At 32.9% G+C, this 27,046-nt stretch overlaps 3 protein-coding genes across 3 annotated transcripts; 2 read left to right on the top strand and 1 right to left on the bottom strand.

Annotated features, from left to right (window-relative positions):
* Positions 1-10,484: 10,484 nt before the first annotated feature.
* On the top strand, positions 10,485-16,294 carry LOC111920970 (ALBINO3-like protein 2, chloroplastic). The gene is made up of 14 exons (XM_023916544.3): positions 10,485-11,102; positions 11,476-11,582; positions 11,925-12,052; positions 12,135-12,206; positions 12,338-12,439; positions 12,741-12,800; positions 13,159-13,224; positions 13,419-13,466; positions 14,356-14,523; positions 14,624-14,679; positions 15,304-15,421; positions 15,516-15,605; positions 15,704-15,813; positions 15,915-16,294. The coding sequence occupies exons 1-14, from the start codon at positions 10,648-10,650 to the stop codon at positions 16,072-16,074; spliced, it is 1,740 nt and encodes a 579-aa protein (XP_023772312.1). The 5' UTR covers positions 10,485-10,647; the 3' UTR covers positions 16,075-16,294.
* Positions 16,295-18,106: 1,812 nt separating this feature from the next.
* Positions 18,107-22,337, top strand: LOC111920967 (uncharacterized). The gene is made up of 8 exons (XM_023916542.3): positions 18,107-18,737; positions 19,308-19,399; positions 19,663-20,363; positions 20,485-20,555; positions 21,037-21,126; positions 21,224-21,394; positions 21,603-21,711; positions 21,944-22,337. The coding sequence occupies exons 1-8, from the start codon at positions 18,366-18,368 to the stop codon at positions 22,111-22,113; spliced, it is 1,776 nt and encodes a 591-aa protein (XP_023772310.1). The 5' UTR covers positions 18,107-18,365; the 3' UTR covers positions 22,114-22,337.
* A 672-nt stretch (positions 22,338-23,009) lies between these two features.
* LOC111920969 (CBS domain-containing protein CBSX6) lies at positions 23,010-25,735 on the bottom strand. Its single transcript, XM_023916543.2, has 2 exons — positions 24,907-25,735; positions 23,010-24,055 (listed from the first exon to the last, which is right to left on the bottom strand). The coding sequence occupies exons 1-2, from the start codon at positions 25,251-25,253 to the stop codon at positions 23,128-23,130; spliced, it is 1,275 nt and encodes a 424-aa protein (XP_023772311.1). The 5' UTR covers positions 25,254-25,735; the 3' UTR covers positions 23,010-23,127.
* Positions 25,736-27,046: the final 1,311 nt, after the last annotated feature.

Here is a 27,046-nt window from a genome sequence, read left to right as displayed (position 1 = left end):
TGTGAGTTCATACCCCTGAATTAACCTTTTAAATATTTTTACATGCTTTTATGGGGGGGGGGGGAATACAAGTTAAAACATGCCAGTTATCATATCAATCATATGTGATTAATAACCCGCATGCACAAGGACTTATTACACTTTCAGTTGTTTTACCAAGTATAATACCATAGATGGTTTTTCCAAAACATTTTTACTTGTTTAAATCTTTTCTCAAATTATCTCTCGTGTTGTATGTTTTACTTCAAAACCAGTTACAACAGTATTTTAAACAAAGGTTTTTCTTTACTTATATTGTTTTATCAAAGTTATATTCAAAACTTGCTTATGAAAGATTTTCAAGGATTTCCAAAGGTCTTCAAACTTATTTTACAAAAGGTGTGACAACCCAACGTTTAATCCGTTATATAATTCTGTTTCCGCTAACGGAATATGTCATTTATAAAAAGTTCCGTAATTTGGAGTCGTATAATAAATAAATATTTAATTATTTATTTATATTTCATGTGATTATTGTTTTAGTAAAAATAAATATAACTCGTTAATGTTAGTCCCATTTAACGAAATAAAGTTATATTATTTTTCAGCCACTTAACCCGGGTAAAAAGTTTAAACCCCGTTAAACTTTAGCATCGGGTAGTCGTGTACCGGGTGCAATACCCGAGGCATATATAAGGAAGGTGAACACCTCTTTGAACACTTTTACCACTCAAACACTCTCTCTCTCACTACTTTCTCTCTCTAGACCCGTTTTCGACTCCAAAACCGCAAATTTCGGCTTCCAAACGTAAGATCTTCCTCCCTAACTTGTTCTAAACATGCATCATAGTGGTTATAGCTCAAAAATCGTATGAATGGGACATGAACAAGGAGTTTACGGCCTAAGAAGCTCCTTAGGCCGTAAACACACAAAATGTGCCAAAAAGTCCCAAATTTCCTTCTTTTAAGCTTGGATACTAGTTAGGGGTTTTACCTAGGAGTGTTTGAGCATCAAAGCCATACGTTTTAGGTCATTAAGGAGAGTTTACGGCCCAAGCACATGCTTAGGCCGTAAACACCCTTTTTCCATGTAAAATGCCCCAAAAACCCTTCCAATGCATGTTTAGGCTTGAGATATGATTTTAGGAAATTCCAATTCGAGTTTGGGACCATTAGACATCACATTTTGAGGGGTAATTTAGAGTTTACGACCCAAGCACAAGCTAGGACCGTAAACTCCCCCAAACCTCACCAAATGAGGGTTTAAACCTCCTAATTAGCCCTAGACCTTCACTAGAAAATTAAAGGGATTGATTTAAGGGCCTTTGCATCAAATTTGGGGAGTGAACAAGAGTTCACAGCCAAGCCATGAGGCTTACGGCCGTAAACTACGAGGGAGTGGCCTTTGGGCCATAAACTCTAAGGGAGTAAACTCTTGGACTCCCTAGTACCCCCCTTTGGGCCTTGTACAATCCCCGAGAACCACTTCTAATCCATAAGACCCCGAATCAAGTTTAGGATATGTAAAGGTTTCAATAAAAAGTATAAATGACTAATTTCTTGTAAAACAAATATCTCGTATGTTAATAGGGTCTTAAAAGGTGTACAAGTCCTTAATTGACACCAAACTCTCAACCGACACTTTCACCCGATTTACCCGACTTACTCGTTTTAAGGTGAGTTCATACCCCTTAATGAACCTTTCTAATGTTTTCATATGTTTTAAGGGGGGATACAAGTCAAATATACATTTTTATGGAAATCAATCACATGTGATTTACTACCCGTAGTTCAAATCACATGTGATTTATCACTATGCTTTATAAAAGAACTTTACGCTTTCAAAACTACTTTGGAAAAATAAACTATTTTCTAAATGCTTTCTTTGGTCAAGATTTTTATTAAATTACTTTTCTTATAAAATGTATCTATACTAATATACTTATATAAGTAAGACGTGAAGGACTTAGGACCGATAACTCGCCTTATTTCCTGTTCTTGTTTGATGTGGGCTTAGGGTAATTGTTATCCGTCCGACTGTCGTTGATTTCTTAGTTATATGTCATGTATATTGGTGTTAGATATGATCATTTTCATCTCATTCGATGCCTATATTACTTAATTGCCAAGAACCTTACACACTAAGTTAACTATAATAGGTATAGTTAAGGCCAATACTACTCGTTACCGCTACTATTATACATACCATAATTCATACTATTGCAAAAGGATACACGAACAAGATAACACACTATGAACTACATAAAAGATTACTACACTATAATACAAGAGAAAGCACTAATCCGGAAGATAATACACTAACTCTCTACAAGATACTCTACGCGCTACATACTGTGACCAGAGCTTTCCGGAAGGAAGGCGACGCTACATGTATAGATCTATACGGGGCAGACCCTATTATATCCCGACTGTTAACCTCAGTCCGAGCCGAGCAGGCCCAGGGATGGCACTACTTCACTACATTGTGTATGACCGGGAAGGTCATGGGATCCTCTATTACTCACACTATTGGTCACATAAAAGGAATACACTACATCCACACTAAAATACTAAGACTAAAGTCTCAGTTAATATCCCGAAGTAAATAAGTATCTATTACTAATGGAAGTTTGCACCACTATCACTGTCAACAGACATAACTTTTCCTCTATCTACATTACATACTGGAGATTTTAGTACCACACTTTTACAACAAACAGTTTTCAATGATTAAACTTACATGCAACTTAGAGTTTTTCACTTACGATGTATTTTCTGGAAAATATAGGATTTTCTAGGGTTTTCTACTACTTATAAATGTAGATTGCAGTTTTTCACACTACACGTTCTAATACATTTTATACAAAATTCACACTAAATTCTTATGAACTCACCAGCTTTATGCTGATACCCGTTTTCAAAATAACTTGTATCCTCAGGTCAAAGATAGACAGGTACAGGTGCAACGTTTTGGAGAAGATGGAGCATACAAGATCCATCTCTTATTTTTGTTATACTTTTGGTGTCTATTGAAACTTTACAGAACACTCTTGTAACTAAACTCACTATGTAATGAAATGGTTGTATGTTTCTTGTTTTTACTATTATGCAATTGTGATGATACTGTACATGACGTCCTCCACCCCGAAATGTATTCCGCCGTTATCGGTTTTGGGGTGTGACAAAAGGATATCAAGTCACGATTTTCTTAAGTGTAAAGGTTTTCCAAAGTTTTCGTCAAAGTTTTCTTCCATGCTTCTATGCCTCTACTTCGTTAAATGCTTCTACTTCGTTAAATGCTTCTACTTCATTAAATGCATGCATGTACTTGTATAGTTATATAAATAATGTTTAAAGGACTTAGGAAGGCTAGTTCGCCCTATTTCCTTTTCCTCGTTGGGATGTGGTCTGGTGGGTATCGGATATCCGTCCGAAGGTCGTTTAAACATTAATTATATATCATGTATACATGTATAGACATAAAGCTTTACATCGGCCAGTTCATTTCCCTTGGGTAGCAAAGGCATCCTTCCACTCATCATTCATAGATCAGGGACACTAGTAACTATTATAGGAATAGTTAGGAGGTTCTAGTCAACCTTTCTAGTACGAGAATTCCACAGGAGTCAGTTCATACGCGAGTCTATATCATTTCTCCAGCGCCTCTAATAGAATTCAGATTACGAGATGCATCTTCAAGACACGGATCTCCTCGTCGTCGAGTTGGTAACTAGAGTCTCCTATAGGGAGAGCGGGCATTGTGTGTATAGATCTATACGAGACTGAAATTCCCGCACCCTGACTGCTAGCTACAGTCCACGGCCTACCAAGCCAAGGGGTGACAAATGTCATATTTATTCCGACGCTTGCAGGGCGTCAAGTACTCTAGTGTCAATCAATATGGTTACGAGTATCTCCATGTTTACCTTATAATTCATGTCCTTAAGGTAACGATAATTAACACTGTATTCTTGAAACAACACTCTTTGGATTACCCTTTGTTTTAGACCTTTCTAGCTGTATCATTCATTTGATACTGTCTGGGGTCTGTGTATCTTTGTTTTAGACCTTGCTAGCTGTATCTTTCATTTGATACTGTCTGGGGTCTGTGTTTCTTTGTTTTAGACCTTGCTAGTCGTATCGTACATTTGATACCGTCTGGGGTTTGTGTTTCCTTTTGTTAGACTGAGCCAGGCGTGTCATTCATTCGATACTCTCCCTGGAGTCTATGACTTCTTTTTCCTTAGTCAGCAGTATTTTTCTGCTGAGGCATATGTTATTTTCCCCTAGTATTTTTACTAGTGATATTCTCCTACTTTCTTTAAAGTCAAATACCGTATTTTGGGTAATGATAGTATTTCAGGGAAAATTTCTCTTTAAAACATAACACTGTCGAGTCTTGGTAGAAGACTGCTTTTAATTAGAAAATATAGGATTTTTTGGAAAGGACGCTAATACACCGTAGATTCTAAACTACTACTTTTTATAAAGTCATTTTGAATAAAATGCTTACTTACACAAATGACACTAAATACTTATGAACTCACTAGCATTTATAAAAATGCTGATACTCGCTTTCAAAATAACTTGTATTCTCAAGTCAGCGATAAACAGGTACATCCCATGAGCTTTTGGTGAAGTCAGTATAGAACCGAGCTGCATCTATACTAGTTTCTGTATTACTTTAATGTTTCTATGAAATGTAACTTATGTAAAACTATTACTATTAATGCAATGGTTGTTGTACTTTGATTACTATACTGCATATGTTGTGATATTTGACATGGCGTCATCCACCCCAGAACGTTTCCGCCGTTCCGGTTTTGGGGTGTGACAATGTTATTTTGTTTTTGGTACAACTTATTTTAAAGTACATTTCTTTATTCTCATAACTTATTGAAAAATTACATTCATATGTGTGTTTTGGCAGTTAGTTATATGTTTAATTTTACATATCACTTTCTTTGACATACCACTTTATTTGGCAGTTGGTTATAAGTTAAACAAAAAGCATCCCTTGCTACATAATATCGATGAAATGAAAGGATAAAAATGACATATTCTATTGTTACTTGGAAAATTCAGTTATTAGTGAGTTACTATATTTGAAACTTATGCATGAACTTCATTAAAACCCAATGAAATTATACCTGATCAAAAATAGCTCCAAGTCTGCTAACAACTAATCTCCCATCGTCTTGGGGTAACCACAACTGTTCCCACCTAAAATCATAAAGATAACATGGTAAATATATTTGTGTACTATAGCAACGTGCTTCTACATTTATTATTAAGGCAGTATAGTGTGAAAAATATACCGAATTATACCAATTAAAATTGTTTTGTATCACGATGAGATTGATATTATATCAAATTTTATACAAACATAACATATATAAAGAATCACTTTTATATTTTCACACAATGCAAAATGGTAAACTTTTTAAACAATAGCCATCACAATCAACCACCATCTATATTAACTACCATAGTTTTCTTCTGTACAGTCTGGATTGCAGTCGTAAAGCAACATTGACATATGCAATATTTCTAATGGTATCAAATTGATCCTTTACTTTAAAACTAATGAACCTATTAAAAATCATTTAAAATCACAAAAAAATGAGAAATTATTCATAAACACATAAAATCGTGAAGGAAATCAAAACTAAACTCATGAAAGTTGAACTATTTCAATGTTTTTATGTCGTTTGTTACTCACCAAAACACTACAACATTCAACAATGGAACTAATTAGCTTAATTAGTGTCACATAACACACCTGATAAACAGTCTAGCAACAACAACTTCTGCACAACTCTTCTTCACAGATGTAAACAGTCTAGCAACAACAACTTCTGGAGCATCATTTTCCTGTTCAAGTTCCAAAAAACCAAATTCTATGTTCATACAAATCACTTGCATTGTTGGTCCATTATGGATAGGATAATGTAGAAACCAAGAAAACATTGAAATTTGTCAATTTCCAAAAGCTACTTAGTTTACAAAAGACATACTTTATAAAATGGGCTGCAACTCTATACCAAACCACAAGTGTTATTGATTGGGTTCATAAAATGCTAACAAGATAAGATGTTATAATAAAGATATATATATATTCTCATTAATGATCCACATGATCCTATAGGTTCATTAATCGAGTTTGTATATCCTTCGATTTTGGAGAAGTATAACACTACAAGCTATTTTCAAGAAAGAGCAATACTTGCTCTAAAGAATGAAGTGGTTCAGGAAATAAACGACTATTTGCTATCGAAGTTTCCAGGAGATGAGGTTGAATACTTAAGTTCATATAGTATATGCCAATCTGAATTTGTCCATGATCAGTTTGATGCAAATTTATATTCACTTGATGTTTTAAATGGTATGAAAGTATCGGGTTTACCAAACCATAAGTTAGTTTTGAAAATCGGTGTTCCAGTTATGTTGCTGAGAAATATTAATCAGAAAAATGGCTTATGTAATAGGACAAGACTCCAAGTGATATCATTGGGCAAAGGTGTTATTGAGGCACATATCATATCTGAAACTAATATTGGAAAACCGCACTTTTATTCAAGAATGTCTTTAACCCATCAGAAAAGAAAATTCCCTTCAAAATCTGAAGAAGACAATTTTTATTGGCTGAATGACCATTAATGACCATTAATGAGAGTCAGGGACAGTCGTTATCCAAGGGTGGTTTGTTTCTCAAACATCCCGTGTTTTCACATGGCCAATTGTATATTGCCTTATCTAGAGTTCAAAACAGAGACAAATTAAAATTGTTAATTTTAGATAATGATGGTAGTCTCCCAAATAAAACTTTCAATGTTGTTTATAAGGAAGTTTTTGGGAATTTATAAACAGTGTTTTTCTACCATCTTTTATTTAGTTTTCGTAAATCACACTTCATCCATCATATTAATTAATTTATTTATAATATTTTATTGTATTTGATTTAGTCATGTTAATTACAATATCACTACTAGATTATGACCCGCGTTAAACGCGAAAAAACGTATAAAAAAATCATATAAAGTTATAAAAAGTCGACATAATAAAATAATAATAAAGTAACTTAAAAAAATTAATATCATTAAACAAAATAAAACATGAGTTGACAATTAAAATATATTTCTACTTGACACAGTCACTATCTCAAAATCTAATTGAAATGAAAATACTTCTTGAGAAACGATGTGCCGGAACAACATACTTAATCGTATTTCCTTTAGACAATAAGATGTAAACCACATATGATAGATGAGTGATCTTGTGCATCATTACTTTTATTGCTCGAAGTGTAATCAATTATTGATTTGATAAATTGAAGTGATTTGATAAGTCGAATTGACAATTAGTAAGCAAAACATCATGTAATAGTTGTCTTTCAATGTGTGTCAAGTAAAAAAATTGATATTGTGTACGCAAAAAGAATAAAATCACTAACTTTGTGTATTTCTCGGTATCTTGATTCCGATATTAGAGAGCTTTGATGTTCACAGTGAATAACAGTAATCGTTAAGGAAGTCATATACAATATATACAACAGAAGTTTAAAGACAATTTTGGAAATTATTACCCGTATATTATAGATGTCAACAAAATTGTTTCTATACTTAATTTCAAATGATGCATAAATAGATTATATATTATTTACTATTAAATCAACCTAAAAGTATAATAAGATCATACCAAAATATTTTAAAATCATATCAAAATTAATCCGATTCTTATAACATAATATTTAAAAAAATCATAATCATCTCTAATATATAAAAATGATATTTTCATAATTAGTATCAAATCCAAAGATAATTAACTTCGATTTTGTTAAAATTAATTAAAATTAAAATTTAATATACATCTAAAAAATTATACCAAAAATATTTAACATCATACCAAAATTAATAAAGATTTACAATATTTTCATTAAAATAAAAAAAATGATATCATACCATATTTAGATACAATCTTAACATATCTTTCAAATTATAATTAAATAATATCGATAAAATAAAAGTTATATCATTTAAAAATTCGTTTTTCTAAATGTTAATAAAATTTTAAAATAACCAATAGATTAAACGTAATTTCATCTTTAGTTATAACTAATTGTAATAACTAAGTTTACACCAAAATTCTAATTTGACACTATGTTTATTTTTATCTTAAATTTGACACTGCGTTTTTCAATTTTTTACAATTCTGACCACTTGACCGTTCAACCCGATTGGCTGCTGACGTGGCATGATAACGTGACAAGCTGACATGACATGTCAAAATTGAATTTATTTCCCACAAAAGACACTAAGTTATTGTTTTTTTTTGAAATTTTGACACTAAATGTAATTTTTTTCCAGTTTTGACACTCTGCATTTTTGTTCCAAATCGAACATCATTTTATCCAATTTTATTCAATGTTGACCATTTTCCATTTGAAATCATATAAATATATTTTTATTACATTTTAAACCATATAAATATATATTTTTTTTGTTTAAAACCCACATTTTTATTTAAATAAAAGTTTTTTTTCTATTATTATTTTTACATTCAAAGCATAATGTTATACATAAATATGCATTACTTATATCATGAGAACCAAACTAACCATAAGCTTCGAATAAAATGCAAAAATTTCACAGGTTTCAAACCTGACATCTGGGCCTTGATCGAATAGCCAAATAGCTAAAAATGTCTCTAATCATATTTTTATAATTTTAGATTAAAACCTTTTGCTATTTCAGATTAACAAAAATAATTCCTTGAAGATCGAATCTCGCACAAACCAAAAAATAAAACTTTTTTGTTTTATAAAGACGTATACACAAATAGCATAGTACTTTGCTATAAATAAAAAAAATAGAAAAAAAAACTATAAACCATACACTTGCACCAAAAGCCAAGAAAATTATCAAATTTTCATAAAGGAATCTGAAACTAACCAAATCAATCAGCAAAAATGACCCAAAACAAAGGATTAATGTGTGTTATTATATAAAAATTAATGAAAATGTCCATATACTATTTCCTAATAGATCGATATACTCAATCACAATCAGTTTATGCCATAATTCTATTGCAAATTGAATGACAAGAAACAAATAAATGTTCCTGATTCTCAATAAATAATAAGGAATGAGAGCTGATTAACGATTTTCAATAAATAATTAGAAAATAGGAGGTGTGATTTTATATTAAATTCAAATAATTGTCAAAAATAGATGAATTAGATGCATATTTAATGAGATTTGATTAAATGATGGTTTTGAACATTATAAGGGTCAACGATTTTAAATGATTTAAAGATATTATTTCCTTAATAAACATTTTAATCATAAATGTCGGAATCCAAAAAAATAATTATTTCCTTAATCAACATTTGAAAGGATTTAAAAAAATCCTATTAACATTGATGACATCATCAAATTGATCTAAGGGTGGAAAATTATAAGGAAAAGCCAATCAACAGACCTGATTTTTGAAGATGATGTAATCAGGTTTCTCTTTTAATATATATAGAGATTAAAAACAACATGATTATTGATATGCTTATTTAATGAGTTTTTTTAAAAAAGAAAAACTAATCAGGTTTAAATTTTGAAGCCAAAAACTATAAATAACGGAATTAAATTATGAACAATATTAATTAGGGTTAATGATGACAGAGATCGTCAAAAGATGTGTGAAGCCAAAGCAGAGGTGTGATAATTAGAGATGCAAGGAAGAGACAATACGCAAATTCTAAGAATACATGAGGAAAAGGAACTGCATTATGGTGCTACATTCTGTTATGAACACACAAAACATCAATTGAAGCACAACCATTGACATGACGAAGAAGAGGATTAGGGAAGTCTGGTTTAAGAGAAAAAATAGAGGAGAAAGATGGGGGCGGTTATTCATGTTTTTGGCCAGATTTATGGAGAAACCGATGTCTCATATATAAATAAAATGATATGCTTTAATTGATAACATAATTGCTGATTTTAAAGATTTTATAATTAAATGTAATTATTCCCGAATTGTGAAATATATTTTCGAAAGTATGAATAGATTCTATAATTAAATATGAATAGATTCTATAATTAAAGATTCTATAATTTAATGTAATTGTGTTTGAAATATAATTGGTAAATTTAAAGATTTTATAATTAAATGTTTGAATTCTATGTTGGGAAGATGATGTCATCAATTTGATCTAATGGTGAAAATCATATGATTGAAATACAATCAATGACCTTGATTGCTTCATTGATGAATTAAGGGTTCTCTTTTAATAATATTTAGAGATTTTTTTTTTTTTTTTTTTATAAATTTTGATATCTATTTTTATTAGACAATCAAAAGTATAATTCTATTCAAATTGAATTTCTACGGGTTTAAACCTAATTTAATTTAATAAAGGTATCTACGAATTATTTTTATTTATATCCTATTTATATCTAACAAATATCCCATTTATATCTAACAAGTTATTGACCTTTGCTTGAGACCATACTTTTAGAACCTGGATCTGCTGGCCCATGATAAAATTTGGAAAGGGCCTAAAACGGGTGGGTTGCCCGACAGGAATCGGGGACGATGCCTGTCATTCTTTCCCTATTAGCCAATTGATTCTCCGTCTCCGGCTCCTCTCCATCATCGATCATCTTTTCCGCCATGGCTACGAGGAAACTATCGCTATCGAAGCTTCTCCGCTGCCGAAATCACACTCTTCATATAATTACTTCTTCAATTTCCTCATCACCTAGTCTTAGTTCCCCTTCTTATTCAATCGAACCCCGCCGTTCCTCTAATGTATTCGATCGGTATTTAGCTACACACGACTTCCATAGACACGGTGATGGTGGTCGATTTTTGAGACCGTATAAGTTCTCATTAGCATCATCATCTTATCGTTCCTTTTCAACTGGTAGAGAAAAGGCCACAGATGGTCCCGCGAGTGAAGAGCTATCTGGGCCAGGATTTTTTGATTACAACTATGATGGTGGAGGTGATTGGGGAATTCCCGGTGAGGTTAGTGATGCGGCTGGCAGTGACGAGGAGGCAATTCTTCCGGTTCGCTGCTTGGTTTGGTTCCTGGATAAAGTTCATGATCTCACCGGCATGCCTTGGTAAGCTTAAACCGATTTTTATATGCTCGACCAGAGAGTAAATGTATTTTGACTAACGAGACTGTATAATTAGTAGACATTCCCGGAAAAAAAAATGATATGAGTGTGTTAGTTATGGTACTAATTGCATGATGATCAAATCGACATTCATCTTTAGGAAAAGCATTCCAAATTTAAACACTTGATGATGAAGATGACATCTGCAAAGTGATGACGGTGGGGGTATGCAAATGCATACCACAAATGAGTTTTTATTAAGTTTTGTTATGTAAAGGGAAAGGAGTAAATCATAATACAATTCCTATCTTTCTTTGAGTCGTTCTCTTACTTTATTCATGTAATATATTTGTTTTAATTGTGACTATTTCTGTAGGTGGATGGTTATCATCATCTCCACACTAGCTCTAAGAGCTGCTATACTTCCCGTGCTTCTGGTGCAACTCCAGAAGTTGAAGATTAATGCAGAATTAGCACCAAAATGTTGGTATCCTCTCCCTGCTTTGATCAAGAATGTTGCACTTAAGATAGGAATCGTGCATATTTACAAAAATTAGTAACACAAATTACGCATTCAATACTAACTGCTCATGGCATGGCTGTGTTATCACTATACCATGTAATGCTCGATATCAAGGCTGCACATATTTCACTAGTGTCTAAAAACAATCTTTTGATTAGCTTACATATAGAACAGCTTAATGCTTTATATTGTTTGGAAGCATTGCCATTGTGCATATAACTAGAAGTTGAATAGAGATTGGGTATTTTAGTATTTAACTTACACTTACACATGTGGTTTTGACTTTGTTATGCTTCTTAAAGTGCCTCCCCCGTTACCACCACCTTTCTCAGGAAAGAGTTGGATAAAGCAGTACAAACACTTTCGGGAGAAAAGGAAAGAAATTGGCTGCCCTTCATTTTTATGGGTCTTAGCATATCCCTCTGTTCAGGTTATTTTGTCCCCAAACTGTCCATAGACATCAAATATATATATTTTTTTATTTATAATATTTTGATACAATTATCATTCAGATTCCTTGCTTTCTCTTGGGAACAACAAGTGTCCGACGAATGGCACTGGATCATCATTCAGGCTTTGAAACTGTAAGGCAACGTATAAACAAAACTATTCGTTAATGCATAATATATTGGAACCTATTTATCCAACATCTCTTAGTTATTGGTAGCCTAAAAATAAAATTTTCAAGTTCTGTCTTGTATGAAATTCATTTCAGGGGGGCACTCTTTGGTTCCAGAATCTGACTGAAGTGTCACATGGTGCTTCAGGCTACATCTTTCCCGTGTTGTTAGCTTCACTGCATCTTGTCAATGTTAAGGTAAATCCCTTACTTCACTTTTTTTTTACTAATATTAATAGATACAAAATTTCCCAAGTTATAAAGTCAATATTTCTCTTTCTTCGAGAAAGAATAAGGTTTTGAGTAAATTGATATTTTTTGTTAATAGAAAACAATATGAAGAGCCTCACTTGTCTAATGTCTAGCTGAATTATTTTCCTGAGTTTTATGTCTTTTGTGTAAGTATTTCTTCTGTAGAGGCTGTATAGCATTGTCTCAATCGAGTTTATTCAGATTATGTTGTATGTTACTGAAATAAATTATCATTTGTTTCAACTAGGTTTCATTTGAGAAGTCTTCTCTGACAATGCTCCCCAATATATTTGGTGTTTTAGCAAAGGTGAGTGAAATAATCCATATACTCAAGGAAGGAATTGGAATTTAAGATTCCATGCCATGGGGTGTTTGATTTGGTTGCCAAATGGACAGAGTTCAACTCTGTTGGAATCCTCAAATTTCATGTCCTTCCTCTTTTTTTTATTTTTTTTTTATTTTTTATTATTATTATTAAAAGACCAGAATACCCTCTTTTATGTATCTTGAAATAAATAATAATGAAATACTTCCAAAAAGATTCTACAAACCAAGCGCCCTTACAAATATACTCAGTTTATCACATGCTAACATTCTATGTTAAGTTAAACTTATTGTTGTTTAAGTAAGAAATGTATTCTAACATCTGTGGCTTTTTGTTGCAGTATTACAGGTTCTACTTGCAGTGTCTCACAATTCCTATATTTTTTGTTGGATTTTATCTTCCCCAGGTGAATTTAAGTTGTCATATATCGCAACTAACATACTTGCAATTTATATCATCGAAATCTTAACTACATGTCAGGAAAATTTATAGTGTTTCTTTGTTGCTGTTATTGACTAGTTTACCCATGAATATCCTTTAATAAGATAATGTGAGTTAGTAGTTGCTAATGATTCAGATTTTTGTAATATGCTTTTGCAGGGAAGTTTGCTATATTGGGCAGCTAGCAGCTCCCTAACCCTTGTTCAGGTTGGTTTTAGCTTTCTAAGACAGTGCTCGTTATGATGGAATCATCATAGCTCATTCCATCACAACAGAAAAAAAAACTGTTTGTTTTGGGGGATATTGATATAAAAACCCTTAAGTTTTTCAGAAAAATACGGTTTTTACCCGAACATCACTTTTTGGTGCGTTAAAACCAGAACTTTGCTAGTTTTTTTCTTCTTTTGCCCTTATTACCTGCTATCATAGGTTTACAGGTTACCATGCAATAAAATTCTCAAGAAAACCCTTAACTTTACAAACAAATCTATTACGTTTTTACCCTAAGTTTTTATTTTTTTATTTTTTATATTATACGTATTTATACAGAAAAAGCGTATTTATACTAGAAAAAATGTTTAATTAACCATTGTTTTTACAATTTTTAAAAAATTCTATCTATTTATATACGGGTTTTTTTGGCTGTACAGTTTAAAATGTATAAATACATTTTTAGGAGTAAATATGTTTTTTAGAAGTATAAATACGTATTTTTACATATTTAGAAGTATAGATACATTTTTTCTTCAAAGGGTGTAATTCCTCCTATTTTGTTAGTTTCCATTCCTTAATCCTTAGCTATTGGTATCATTTTCCATTCCATCGTAGAGTGGGATGAAAACTTGCAATATAACCCATTTTTATTTATGTAAGCTCTAATAACAAAAATCTTTTTTTAATCTACAATTTAAATTACATTACAGTTTTGTTTCCTAAAATAACTAGATATTGTAATGAATTTTTTTTAATGATATCATTGATTAGCCAAATATTGTATAGAGTAGAGTTACAAATGTACATTGTATTTACATAAATATTAAAAAAAAAAAATCACGTGGAAATTCATTCCATTCCTACTTTGTGATCAATATGGCAGCAATTAGCTTTGAAGCATCCACACATTCGCGAAAAATTAGGATTACCCGACAAATCAGCTCCATTGGAATCAAAAAAGACTCATGAAATGGATGGACTAGAAGCCACATTTACTGTCCCTTTGGTTCAAAAACCCATTCAAGAATTATCACTGCTAGAACTCTTTAATGTAGGTCATCTTTTTCATTTTAGGCTTCTTTCTTTTCTTCATTTCAGTATCAATTTGCTCATAATTCTTCATCTTGGTTGTTGCTTATCCTTATATATAGCTTTCGATTAAACACCTATCCAAGGGGGAAAAAGATAGAGCAGTAACACTTCTAAGGTAAATTTTCATACTGGTTAAACTAATTTCATGGGTTAAATGCAAGAAATAGCAATGTATTTTCATTGATATATTTTTTTTTAAAATTCTATGACAGTGGTGTGTTTTGAAAAATCTACACAGTTATAGCAATGCCATAAGCAATCTTGATTGCTATAATTCGGTAGATTTTTCCAAGTATAATGTCCTTCGTAATAAGAAAAATCAACACTATAATTGGGAAGAAATTACATTTACCCATTTATAACAATGTCATGCAAATTTAGAGCATTTCTCACCGCTATAATTGGGTAGATTATTCAAAGTATAATGTCTTAATAAGAAAAAAACTGAAAGTACAATGTTATAGTTGGGTAATTTGTTCAAAGTATTGTATTAATAAGGGAAAAAACTGAAAGTGCATTTCTATAAACATATGTATCCAAAATTGTAGCATTGAAAATACAATGCTAAAGCAATTCTGATGGCTATAATTGGGTATATTTTTCAAAGTATAATGTCCTAATAAAGAAAAAAAAACAAAGTTGAAAGTAGAATGTTTTAATAAAAAAAGATAAAAGTGGAATGCTGAAAGTACATTGCTATTTTTTGCATTTACCCTTTCCTGAAGAACATTAATTACAGAGTAGCACTTGAAAAGGAGCCTGAGTATGCGAGAGCATTGATTGTTATGGGGCAGATATTAATGAAAGATGAAAATTTAGTTGAAGCTACTGACTACTTGGAACGTGCTGTCACCAAAGTATTCAGATCTTCATTAATTAAAATTTCATCACTTTACTTTTAATTAATTAATTAAAAAAAGAAAAAAAAAACTCATTTTATTATTTTGGCAGCTTCTTCTTGTGGGCCATCCAACAGATGTTGAAGAGATTGATCATTTGATTCTAGCATGTACATGGTTAGGTGTGGCCCTTGCAAAGCAGGTGAACTATTTTTTATTTTTAAAAGAAAATATCACACTATAGTTTCTCTATTTCTAGAAAAAAAATCAAATAATTGCTGTTTTGTGCATATTGGACAGGGTAAAGTTGTAGAAGGAATTGTACATTTGGAAAGAATAGCAAATATGAAAGAGCCAGAGGACCCCAAGAGCAAAACTCATTATTGTGATGCCTTGTTTATGCTTTCAAGGTTCACAATTAAATGCAACATTTTTTTTTTGGCAAAAAAAATAAAAAAAATTCACAAAGCTAGTGAGTGACTGAGACTGACAGTTGTAAGTGAATTTGCAGTTCTTTGGCAAGCATAGGACGAGATGATGAGGCAGCAAAGTATTTGCGGATCTTAACAACTTATGATCCAGCTTATGCCAAATACTTGAAAGATCTCCAAAAAACTGAAAACAACAATTTTGCAGATGATCTTGTGAATACCAGGAGAAAAGATTACTGACACCATATCATAATCGTATCTTACCAAACATTTTTTGTTTTTTTTTACTACAAAGTTTACTTATCACATTCACATTACCCCTTCAGAGTGAGTGACTACTTGTATGTTGAGATGTACTAATAAATTAAAAAGAATAATGATACGTCATGTAATAGATTACATTCTTTGTTTTTGTTTGAGAGACGAGAAACAAACAATAAACAATGATATATTTTCCTTATATCGAAGATTGAATTCGAATAAGTTAAATTTAACTTATTTGGAGTTTTGTAATATAATACTGTACCCAGACCAAGACACATGGCTTAAAGTTGAATTGTCTGAAAAAAGCTCAGAGATCCCACGTGTTCAAGTGAATTCGACTTAATAAATAAATAACACAAAAGTTGTCGTCTTGTTTGGGGACTTGTGTTTTTGTTTTGGCACTGGTTACATAAGTTTGAGATGTTTAAATTAGTGTTTTGGAAGATAACATGTTGAATCTTTTCTTTTGAACAAGTTTTTATACACACCTTTACCTTTTTCTTCCTAACTAACTGTTACTTGAAATTAATAACTTTTGATAGTTTTTTATTACATGTTTAGTAAACATCATATTTCACGTTCCATTAATTACTGAATATATCTATTGATTATAAACCCTTCTAAACTACCACTTGCTTTTTTGAAAGGCTAACCAAGACAACCCTTAACTAACCCTTTGGTCTAAGCTATTACTTTTTGATCACTTTTATTTTATCTAGTCAGTAGTCAATACTATACATTGTTTGTTCCTATTTGATTCCTTCACATTACAAAATATACGCCTATATATACTTTATATCTAGTCAAAATTATATATTTATAAAAAATACATGGAGACTTGTAGTGGGATTGCACCTCAATATTAGAACGAAAGAAGCAAAGAAAGAGCATGGCATTCAACAATAATTGCCACGTGGATGCAGATTACGTCAACATTTTCAGTCACATTATTTTGTCCTTTTTTCATTGTGGACTCGTGTTACTTTTTTCTACAATTTTCTATCCGCCGGTATTGAATAATCGTACTTTTTTTTTATCATAAATAAATATTAAATTATTTAATCGAAAAAGTCTATAATTATTTAAAAAGATACAATACAAAAACATTTATAATAGACGAGTTTTTTCAATTAATTTATTGATGTCATGTTATCATCATATCAAACAACCCAAAAAGCATACGAACATAACAGAGTTCTTTCACAAAGCTTGTTTATGAGTTCTACCAATATCGATTTATATAATAAATAAATAAAATAGTATTACTACAATATTAAAAAAAAAAAAAAAAAAAAAAACTCTATCTATTAAGCTGGTATATGTACAAACAGTACTAAAATAGGACGAAATACTCTCACAATAATTTTTTTAATTCCATAGTTTATTTAAGGGATTAATGCAGAAAAATCCCATTATTTTAGGAAAATTTTTAATAAAGTCTTAAAAGTTTTTTTGAACAGAAAAGACCTGATCATTTAAAATTTTATCCAAATTAACAAAAAAATCATTTTTTATATTTGAACAACAAATGATAAATTACGTAGTTTTCTTAAAATAATAGGATTTTTCTGTTAAAAAAAACTTTTAAAACTTTATCAAAAATTTTCCAAAATAATAAAACTTTTCCATGTAAAACCCTTTATTTAACCAAATGACCTTTTCAAAGAGCTCGTAGGGTTCTTTGGGTTATTTATTTTCCAAATTTTATACACAAAGCCTGGTTATATACATTAAATTTTAGACATGGAAAATTAATCCTTATAATAAGGTCAATAGAGTCTATTGAATTTGAAGATAAGTGTATGAATTTTCCCATTACAAAATTTGAACTCGTTTGCAAATTATTGTTATTTTATTTTCACTTTTTTTTTCGGTAGACAAGTGTTTATTATTATTATTATTATTATTATTATTATTATTATTATTATTGAAGAAAAGTGTTAGATTTTCTCATTACAATAGAGTTTATCATTTTTACTTGCATAATGTATGAAATTTATCAATTTTTTTTTTATAAATATGGAAAACTGTTTATTTATGTTTAATAAAATAACAATTTTGGGTTGGAAGATCGTTCTGGGCTAAGAATCCGGAACGCACCGATTGTTGTACTGTCCAAACACGCAAGGATTCCTTGATTTGGTCATTCACCTCTTGAGTCTTGCCTCTTGGTCTTGGTCACCAAGAATCAAAAGATTCACAAGATCAGACCCTAAAAGATCTTGATTTTCGAGTTGTCAGAATACCCACAAACGTAATTTCACAGAATGCAGTGTCCAAGCAATAATTTCTTCAGATACAACACCACTTTATGCGCCTGCAATCCAGGTTACTTTTACAACACCACCGATAACACCTGCTCTCCGGCGACCTCCTCCGGTGCCGACGAGTTCTTGGTGGGTTCTGGAGTCGACTATTCAATCAACATCCCTGCTAACCTCTTCTCATTTGACACAATCAAGAAATTCACACAATCTCAAGCTGTGTTTCTTGAGACTACCCTTGTGTTACTTGCTTCGTGGCTCGTATTTTGCTTCTTTGTGCGATTTGGGAAGCTCGGTGATGGAACAACGCTTTGGTTTCAGATCAGATGGTGGATTAGCAGACTGGATGTCTCCTTTGCTACTCGCCATTGGCTGGTACTTTTTTGACTCATTGTTGAATGTTGGATTTAGATTTACTTCCATCTTTTGACTTTCAAGAGTCAAAATTAGCCAAGTATTAAATACAGTAAAAAAATTGTGAATAATTTCATTATGTATCCATATAAAGATTACGTAAATAGAAAAATGATGTAGATAAGTAACTTAAAGCCTTAAAACAATATGTTAAATTTCAATTCGGAAACAACTGGATTTGACCCTTTTGCTATGTCTATGAAATAGATTTTGCTTTTGAGACTTTCTAGCCATCAGAATCTTGAATCTTGATGCATTCTTGTTTTCGATTGGGTTATTCATATGTTCTTGTGATTACTGATTAGTGAGGCTGTAAATCACATGTTAATCACCTGAACTAAAAAGCGTATCCTTCTTTTGATTAGGAAATTGCATGTAGAGATTGGGAATTCTGGAAGGAAAAATCTTGGTAGATAGAAATAAATTAAAATCTAATCGGCATCTTCTTTATGATTATCCTATCATTTTTTCATCTTGTATTTTTTTTTCTTGGAACATTGTTATACATTATTCTTTATATCATTTGTGTAGGATGATCAAAAAGTTGTCAAGAAGCGAAAAACAGAACTTGGTGGAACTTTCTCGATTGCAAGCTGGATTCTTTTTATTGGTCTGTTTGCTGCGTGAGTGACCCATAAATTTCATAACTAAACCACACCACTATCTTTCACACATTTCTCATGTTCAAATACAAACACATTATTTAGTCACACAATCATATTCTTTTTTTCCCATTAACCACTTTATGGGTAAAGTTAGGACTTGATGGGGAAAGTCTCCTCTCTGACTTTCTGTATTAAGTCGTTCAGTCTGTATCAAGTCAAAAAGAAACACCCATGTATAACTTACCTAACCTTTCTTTTTTCCACGTGTCTTCCAATCACAGATTACTATACCAAATCATATCAATGAGAACCGTTGAGGTGCACACTGTGATAGCAACAAATGCACCCGACTTAGCATCCTTCCACAACGACATGGAATTCAACATAACCACCATTTCCACCATGACCTGCTCAAATCTACAAGGACTTTCCACTTTGGTCACCGGAAACCCCGGTTTCATTAATTACCGAACCGCCCCTCTTTCCACTTTGGTCAACTTCACCTGCGAAAACACCACAACGGGCCCCACCATATCTCTAAAATGCAACGATTGTCAACTCCTTCGTGACAATTTATACATCTCATGGCAATTTGTTGACCTCCCAAATATGCCTGCAATGGCGGTTGGTTTCGAGTTTAAGTTGAGCGCAAGAGACCCGCGTCACAAAAAGCACGTGAGTTTTGTAAGTGGGGCTTTGAAGAATGGAAGTACAAATAGTGCAAAGTTTGTGACATATAGAGGGAGAGATCCGAATATTTTGCAATTTAATTTGTTTCCAAGAATATACCGGACTAAACACGATCTTAAACTCATACAACCTCTTTTTCATGACTTCCTTCCTGGTTCGTCTCATTCTGAGACGAACCAACTGCAGGCCTCATTACAGAGGCCTGCAGATGGGCTCGTGAATATGACATTGTATGTCAATTACCTTTCGTCCTACATTGTGGAAATCGACAATCAAAGCACCCTTGGGCCTGGTGAGTAATATTACTTCTTTGCCCTTTTGTCATGCTTGCAATTTTTTTGATTAGATTAGATATTTGCTCGAAGGATATGTTAATACTTTGTCTAACGTATGTTATTTTTCGAAGAATGCAGTGGGGTTTCTTGCTGATGTTGGCGGCTTGTATTGCATTAGTATTGTCATATTTTTCTACCTTATGGTGCAAGTATGCTTCTTATTCCTTTTCCAAAAAATTAAGCCTTGTTCTTTCCAAATTTTAACAAACATTTCATTTGCAGTAACAATGGAAACGGAAAATAGATAATAATGGAAACCTAAAATAGAACCGAATACGTACTTGGGTTTGTTTTAGTCTGAAAATATAGAAATTTACATTTTTTGTCCCCGTGTATAGTGGTTTTGATCCAAAAAAGTTTTCTCTTGCAATTTTGGTCCTTATTTGAGAATCTTGGTTCCAAGTAAAATGACTATTTTGGTCCCTAATTATAGGTGATGTTTGCAATGTTGATCCAAAAAATATAGTTATTTACTTGGAATAGGGACCAAAAACGTCCAAAATTGCAAAAATCAGCTACTCAACGACCGAAAATGTAATTAACTTTTGAAAATATAAAACTGATAGCATGTCATTTCAAGTGTGAATAAAATAAAGTAAAGCGGATCCTAATTTGTTTTGTCCCGTTTAGTTTGAGTACAGATTCAAGAGGTTCCGTAGTGAGGATAGAGTGATGAGAAGTATTAGAAATCGCCGGAAAGCCCAAGAACGATGGAATAAGGTATTTTGTCTTAATAATTTAGCGAATATAATTTCCTCCTTTGTATGTGATTGGATTATTAACTAAATTTCAATATTTCTTTAATTATCAAATCTAGCTGAGAAAGTATGTAAGTTTTACGTGGGGCCCTGGAATATTGGCTTCAGAAGACAAAGCTTTTGTGGAAAGGGAATGTTGCAATTGTTTTGCAGTTCCAAAAAGAAGGAAACGAACAACAATGGATCATATCAGTTTCAACACTACTAAAGCTAGCACACCGGGTGCGAAGGTATGAAGTTACAAGGCATAGATTGTAATAGTAGTATATATATATATATATATATATATATATATATATATATATATATATATACACACATTGTTTGTAAATTGTAATGGCAACCATTTCCATTTTAGGCAACCAACTTTTTATTTTTATTTTTGATACACAAGTCATAGAACATGAACTTATTGTCTTCTTCTCTCATCTGCTGCAGGTGGTACATGATGTGAATTGCAAAGAGGAAAATAACAGAAATAGTAGCAGCATGCATTCAAATAACACAGATACGCCTCAACATGATATACCTTTGCCGCCATCATTAGGTAATATACAAATGACCAAATTACCCTTCCGAGTTAAGAGACGACACGTCTTTATGGCTAGGGCAATTTTTTATTTATGTATTATGAGGGTCAGAACGTCTTTTGCAACTGTCCCACTTTGTTTCACCTTTTTGTGCCATTGACATTAGTCTAAGTCCCGGTCCAATCCTAGCCAAATAGACTTATTTGTAAATTGTATCACTTCATTGATTATGTGTCTTTGTGTTGACAGAAATCATGCCTGGTTCTGAAATCAGCATTCAAGAAATCCATAAAAACCTCAAAAATCTGTATGAATACAACGTGATGCTTCGAGACAAGCTGGTTACAACTCGATCCATGATCAATGCTTTAACATCAAAGGCTTCTGCTGCATCTTCATCGGATCAGAGACACCAATAGCATAAGTTTAGCACTCCATAAAGTTTGGTTTGTATTTGTTAGGGTTTCGTATATGTAAATTTGAGGGGGGTAATGCAGAATACGTATGATTTGTAAGGACAATGTAGGTATGTGGTGTGCTGATTCTTTCATTGTATATGTTAGGTGATAGATATGGGCGTGGTTATTCTTCTACGTGGCATGTTCATTTATTCATCCATTTCATAATTGCTCTTGAAAAACCACACTCACATAGTATCTTCTTGACTATGCTTTTCAGTTTCAACCATTTGTTGCTTATGTGACACATCCAACTTGTATATGATTTCAATGACCTACAGATGTCATGTTTATAGTCATAAATTGTTGGTCGGTCCATATTTTGTGCTTCAAACGTTCAAAGATGAATTGATGGTCACTTGAGTGTTCATCCTTCCTTGTAAACGGTTCATTTTTTTCCCTCATTAAATCATGTATATGTAAAGTTGCTGAATGGATTAAATCTTATATAAGTAAATAAATCATGTATATGTAAAGTGGCTGAATGGATTAAATCTTATATAAGTAAAGTGATTGAATGGATATTGATGTGTATAAAATGTTATACAATAATCTAGACCAAAGAAGCCATCTTGAATTAAACTAAATGACCATATTACCCCTTTATTCCACAAAACAATCACAATATTCATTAATATTAACAATATTATTCAATTTAATATGAAAGGAGTTGAGAGAGAGAAACATAGAAGAAATGGCGAGTGTGCAAATGGTTGATGTCTTAATATTAAGCCAATATTTTTTGACCTAACCCATTACATAAGATTTAATATATATATTCCATGATCACGCAAACTTTTCTTGGGAGGACAGGTTATAATGGACCTATATAATAAAAAAAAAATAGAAGAAGAAGATTACGAAATACAAGAATTTGAATTAAATATGACAAAAAAGATCCGGATTCATGGGTTCATGTATTAAACATGTACATACACAAATGCAAACCAAACATTCTCCATTAAATTAAGTACCTTAAGTGGATTGACCCTCTGTAATTGGGGCAGCGCGGGGTCGAGTCACAACAGCTAAGATGTCGGCATATCCAACCAACCCAACCAGGACTTCCTCATTCTCAGCATCCGTCACCCAAACATGAGTCGCCCGATGAGACAACATCTGCGCCATAACTGCCGCCAACGAGCTCGTAGCTTTACATGTCAAAGGCACACTCCGACCTCTATACATACTCCGATTAGCCCCAAAACTGTGACTCGAAGGGTTACTGTTAAAAAACCCAACACTCCTGCTACTAAACGTCCTCTGTCTCAGCGGCCGCGCTCCGCCTCCATTCACTAAACTCCCGCCATTTGTTCCCGCCAGAACGATATCAGGAAGCGACCTTGAAGACAAATTATCTTCGACGCCCATAACAAACTGGCCTGCGGAAAGATTAGCAAGGGCCCACGCGGCGGCTAAATAATCGCATTTCCATAGTTTGGAGGCGGAAATCTCTCCGAGAATCGTGTGTTGGCCGTCGGGAGTGCGGTCCACAACCGCAAACGCGCTTGGTTCGCGAGGGATCTGACGGGATGCTTCGATTGCGGGAGATGATGCGTCGATTGAGCAGTAATTAGGGTTTATTGCGCCGAGAGATGAAATTGAGGAGAGAGGGAGAGGGGCTAGGGCTCCGAGACAACCAATTAGGAAGCGGATGACGTCTTCTCGTGAAAGGCAGCAGTATTTGTCGCGGCTGAGGGCGGTGGGTGTGGGGGTTGAAGATGAAGATGAAGGGCGGTTGTTGATGTTGGGGATGGTGATGTTGGGATTGCTGTCGATGTTTTTGAGCCATTTTCCGTTGTAGAGAATTGAGAAGCGTTTGCTCATCCCTCGCCATCCTATGGATTTTGGAACCAGAAGTCGCCGGACACCTTGCTTCATTATCTCCAACGCGTCTATTAATCTAAAACATTTAAAAAAAAAAAAAAAAGAGTTCAATATTTGCTTTCAATAGCATTGTACTTTCAGATTTACAATGTTGGAATTAGAAAAAAAAAAAAAAAAACGAAAATAAGATACAATAAATAAATCTAAGAAAGTACATTGCCATTTCTTAACCTTGATAAAACTACGTTGTGCTTTTTATGTATGCCAACCATGGTCTCTTCTTATATAAGGAATCTAATGGAATGGATGGATACAAGGAAGCACACATATATGTAAATCCTAAAATTGATGATAAATTTAGTACCTGTTGGCGGTTGCATATATACATTATAATAATCTTCTAAATTGACAAAGAATGATTCTCTTCACATCAACATCAACAACCAACCTTTTCTCCCAAAAGCTAGAAGAATCTATGTCTTATTGGAAAAGTAGTAGATTTGAATATGTTGAATCAAAAAGTAACCCTTTTCTTAACGGAGTAAGTATTGGTAACTGGAAACTGTGTACGATTCCAAACAGATCCGCATATGGCTACCGATTAACAGCTTGTAAAAACAATGTGAATGTTTAAGATTATAACATCTGAATTCATGTAAAATCATATAAAGTATTAAACTTATCATATTATTAAATCTCAGATCTTATGCTCCTAAAGAAAGACCAAAAACCTTCCAAGATCAATTACTAATATATAAACAAATATGTCAACAAGTTCATACACAGAACTCTTTCGAAAAAAAAGTTCATACACAAGAACAATCGAAAGATGAAGACAACAGATTGATAATGATAAATCGAGTGTTTTAGGGTTTGATGTCAAGTTCACTGCTTTAATCTAAACAAAAACACAAGATGAAAGCTAACCTTGTGCCAGGATCAACTTCCTTCATCAAAGTATTATCAGGAACAACCACTTCAGAAACAGGCGTCTTCAGAGCTTTCTCTTGATCATTCAAACAATCATCTCTTGCCAAGAAAGCAACGATATCGAGCGGATTTAAGATACCCACAAATCTCTGATGCCTCATCTCTGCGTTCTCAATTAAACCCTTCTGCACCGACCTCCTCTTCCAAATTGCTATCCCGCACTCTGTCGACTCTCCGATTGCCTTAATCGCAGCCTCGAGCGTCTCATTCTCGGTGAACTCAACCAGCTCCGGCTTCCCCACCGTCAGATCCCCCACCACATGATACAAAAACACCGATGCCATTTACTTGATTTGCAATTGATCGGTTTTGGAGATTTGAATAGTCAATTGATGGGTTGACTCTACTGATGATAAGCGAAAAAGCAGCCCCGTTTTGGAAATTGGTCGTTTTGGGTGAAAATCGAAGTTGCAAAACAAGAACACCGCTTCAATTTCGAGGTTTGACTGACTGCGACTAAAAGCAAGGAGTTATAAAAGGGTATGCAGGAAGATAAGAAGAAGGTGGAAACGAGTGATGGGTAATTTAAGAAGTGGCTTCAAAGAAGAGGAGATGAAGTGAGAGTAAGAGAACGAATTGCCCATGGAGTAGCAGGAGTTGGTTGAAGAAGAAAGCCCATGAAAAGGTCGAATTTTGTGAGAGATCTAGACTCGGTGGATCGTTTTTGCTTCTGGGGTTTCAAGAATGATAAGGTTGTGTGAGCAGAGGGAGGGGATGACAACATATATCAGCGTCAATCATGGAATCATGACAATAAAGACAGAGTGGTATAAGATCCAAAATTGAATTTTGCAACCAACTGAGACCCTATGAAACAAATTATTGAGCATCATTGTCCCTTCTTCTATAATTAAGCATAATAATTGCATTTTAATAAGCTCATAAATATACTATGTAAGGTCTCAATTTACATCATTAGACTTTAATTTCAAGTTTCAAGATTTTGAATAAGTAGTGGTTGCACACGACTAAGCATCCGCATTAATATAAAAGTAAACCATAGACTTTCGGGAACTGTTGGAAAAAAATTTCGACTTTGTCATTTTAATCGATTATTGTTAGGTACATTTTTAGCATATTTTTTCTTGTTTTTGCATAACACACATGCTTAAAATCATATATTTTATTTATAATTCAAAACATTGCATGTTTATTGGGTGAGCAAAGTTATTTGTATATCTTTTGTTGAATTTAAGGGGATTTGAAGGTTGGGACTTAACAATGAAAGATGGAAAAGAGTTCGAGTAAAAATTTCAAATGAATGCGGAGCACTCATGAACCATACATACAAAAGATGGAGGTTACAAAAACTTTTTTTTTTTTTTTTTATGAAGGAAATGACCACACCAAACCAATTGAGCCAAAAATAACAGCCGAAATAAGCAAGACAGGAGAGCCCGCAAAATGGATATGATGCATGCAATACTTTTACAAATCAATAAACATAATAAAGATTATAATACAAATAATGGAAGCAACCTGATGCCAAAAGCTAGCAAAATCAAATGGTCAGAAAATCACAAGGTAGAAGAAAACGAGAACAATGAAAGTCTCGATGTTTTATTATCAATCCAAAAAAAAACTGCCCTGAACGGCTATAGGGGAAAAAACTTATAATCCTGGAAAAAAATAGCTCCACTTTCCTAAAAAACTCATAAGATTTAGATTAAAGATATATTTTGTAAACATATATTATCTACCACTAAATCTCTTATTATTTTAACATAATTCAAATAGGAAACAAATCAACTAAATAATTGACTAAAACGAAAAAAAAAAAAAAAAACAGCCAATAAGAGGCTGTGATCAGATGCTCCTGCATCATCCTCCCTGCCTTGAAAAGGAACCGCCTTTGAGTGTGCTCCTTCATCTATTCCCTTCTGAAATGACGATAAATCAGCAACATTGAAAGTAGTCGACACGTTGTAATGACCAAGCAGTTCAATTTTATAGACATTATCATTAATCTTCTTGAGCACCCGGAAAGGACCATCAGCACGGGGTTTCAACTTCCCAAAACGACCAACTGGAAAACGTTCTTTTCTCAAATGAATCCAAACCAATCACTCTCCTTGTA

Source organism: Lactuca sativa, chromosome 8 (genome assembly GCF_002870075.4).
Source record: "Lactuca sativa cultivar Salinas chromosome 8, Lsat_Salinas_v11, whole genome shotgun sequence".
Classification (NCBI taxonomy): domain Eukaryota; kingdom Viridiplantae; phylum Streptophyta; class Magnoliopsida; order Asterales; family Asteraceae; genus Lactuca; species Lactuca sativa.
This window is presented reverse-complemented; position numbering and strand designations above follow the sequence as displayed.

What these genes read in the sequence shown, in the direction of transcription:
- LOC111920970 (XM_023916544.3), top strand. Translation starts at nt 10,648, where the DNA reads ATGGCTACGAGGAAACTATCGCTATCGAAGCTTCTCCGCTGCCGAAAT. An exon ending in TAGCATATCCCTCTGTTCAG is followed by an intron (nt 12,053 to 12,134) that starts GTTATTTTGTCC and finishes ATTATCATTCAG; the next exon opens with ATTCCTTGCTTTCTCTTGGG. An exon ending in ATCATTCAGGCTTTGAAACT is followed by an intron (nt 12,207 to 12,337) that starts GTAAGGCAACGT and finishes AATTCATTTCAG; the next exon opens with GGGGGCACTCTTTGGTTCCA.
- LOC111920967 (XM_023916542.3), top strand. Translation starts at nt 18,366, where the DNA reads ATGCAGTGTCCAAGCAATAATTTCTTCAGATACAACACCACTTTATGC. An exon ending in CCCAAGAACGATGGAATAAG is followed by an intron (nt 21,127 to 21,223) that starts GTATTTTGTCTT and finishes TATCAAATCTAG; the next exon opens with CTGAGAAAGTATGTAAGTTT. An exon ending in CTAGCACACCGGGTGCGAAG is followed by an intron (nt 21,395 to 21,602) that starts GTATGAAGTTAC and finishes CATCTGCTGCAG; the next exon opens with GTGGTACATGATGTGAATTG.
- LOC111920969 (XM_023916543.2), bottom strand. Translation starts at nt 25,253, where the DNA reads ATGGCATCGGTGTTTTTGTATCATGTGGTGGGGGATCTGACGGTGGGG. An exon ending in GAAGTTGATCCTGGCACAAG is followed by an intron (nt 24,056 to 24,906) that starts GTTAGCTTTCAT and finishes TAAATGTTTTAG; the next exon opens with ATTAATAGACGCGTTGGAGA.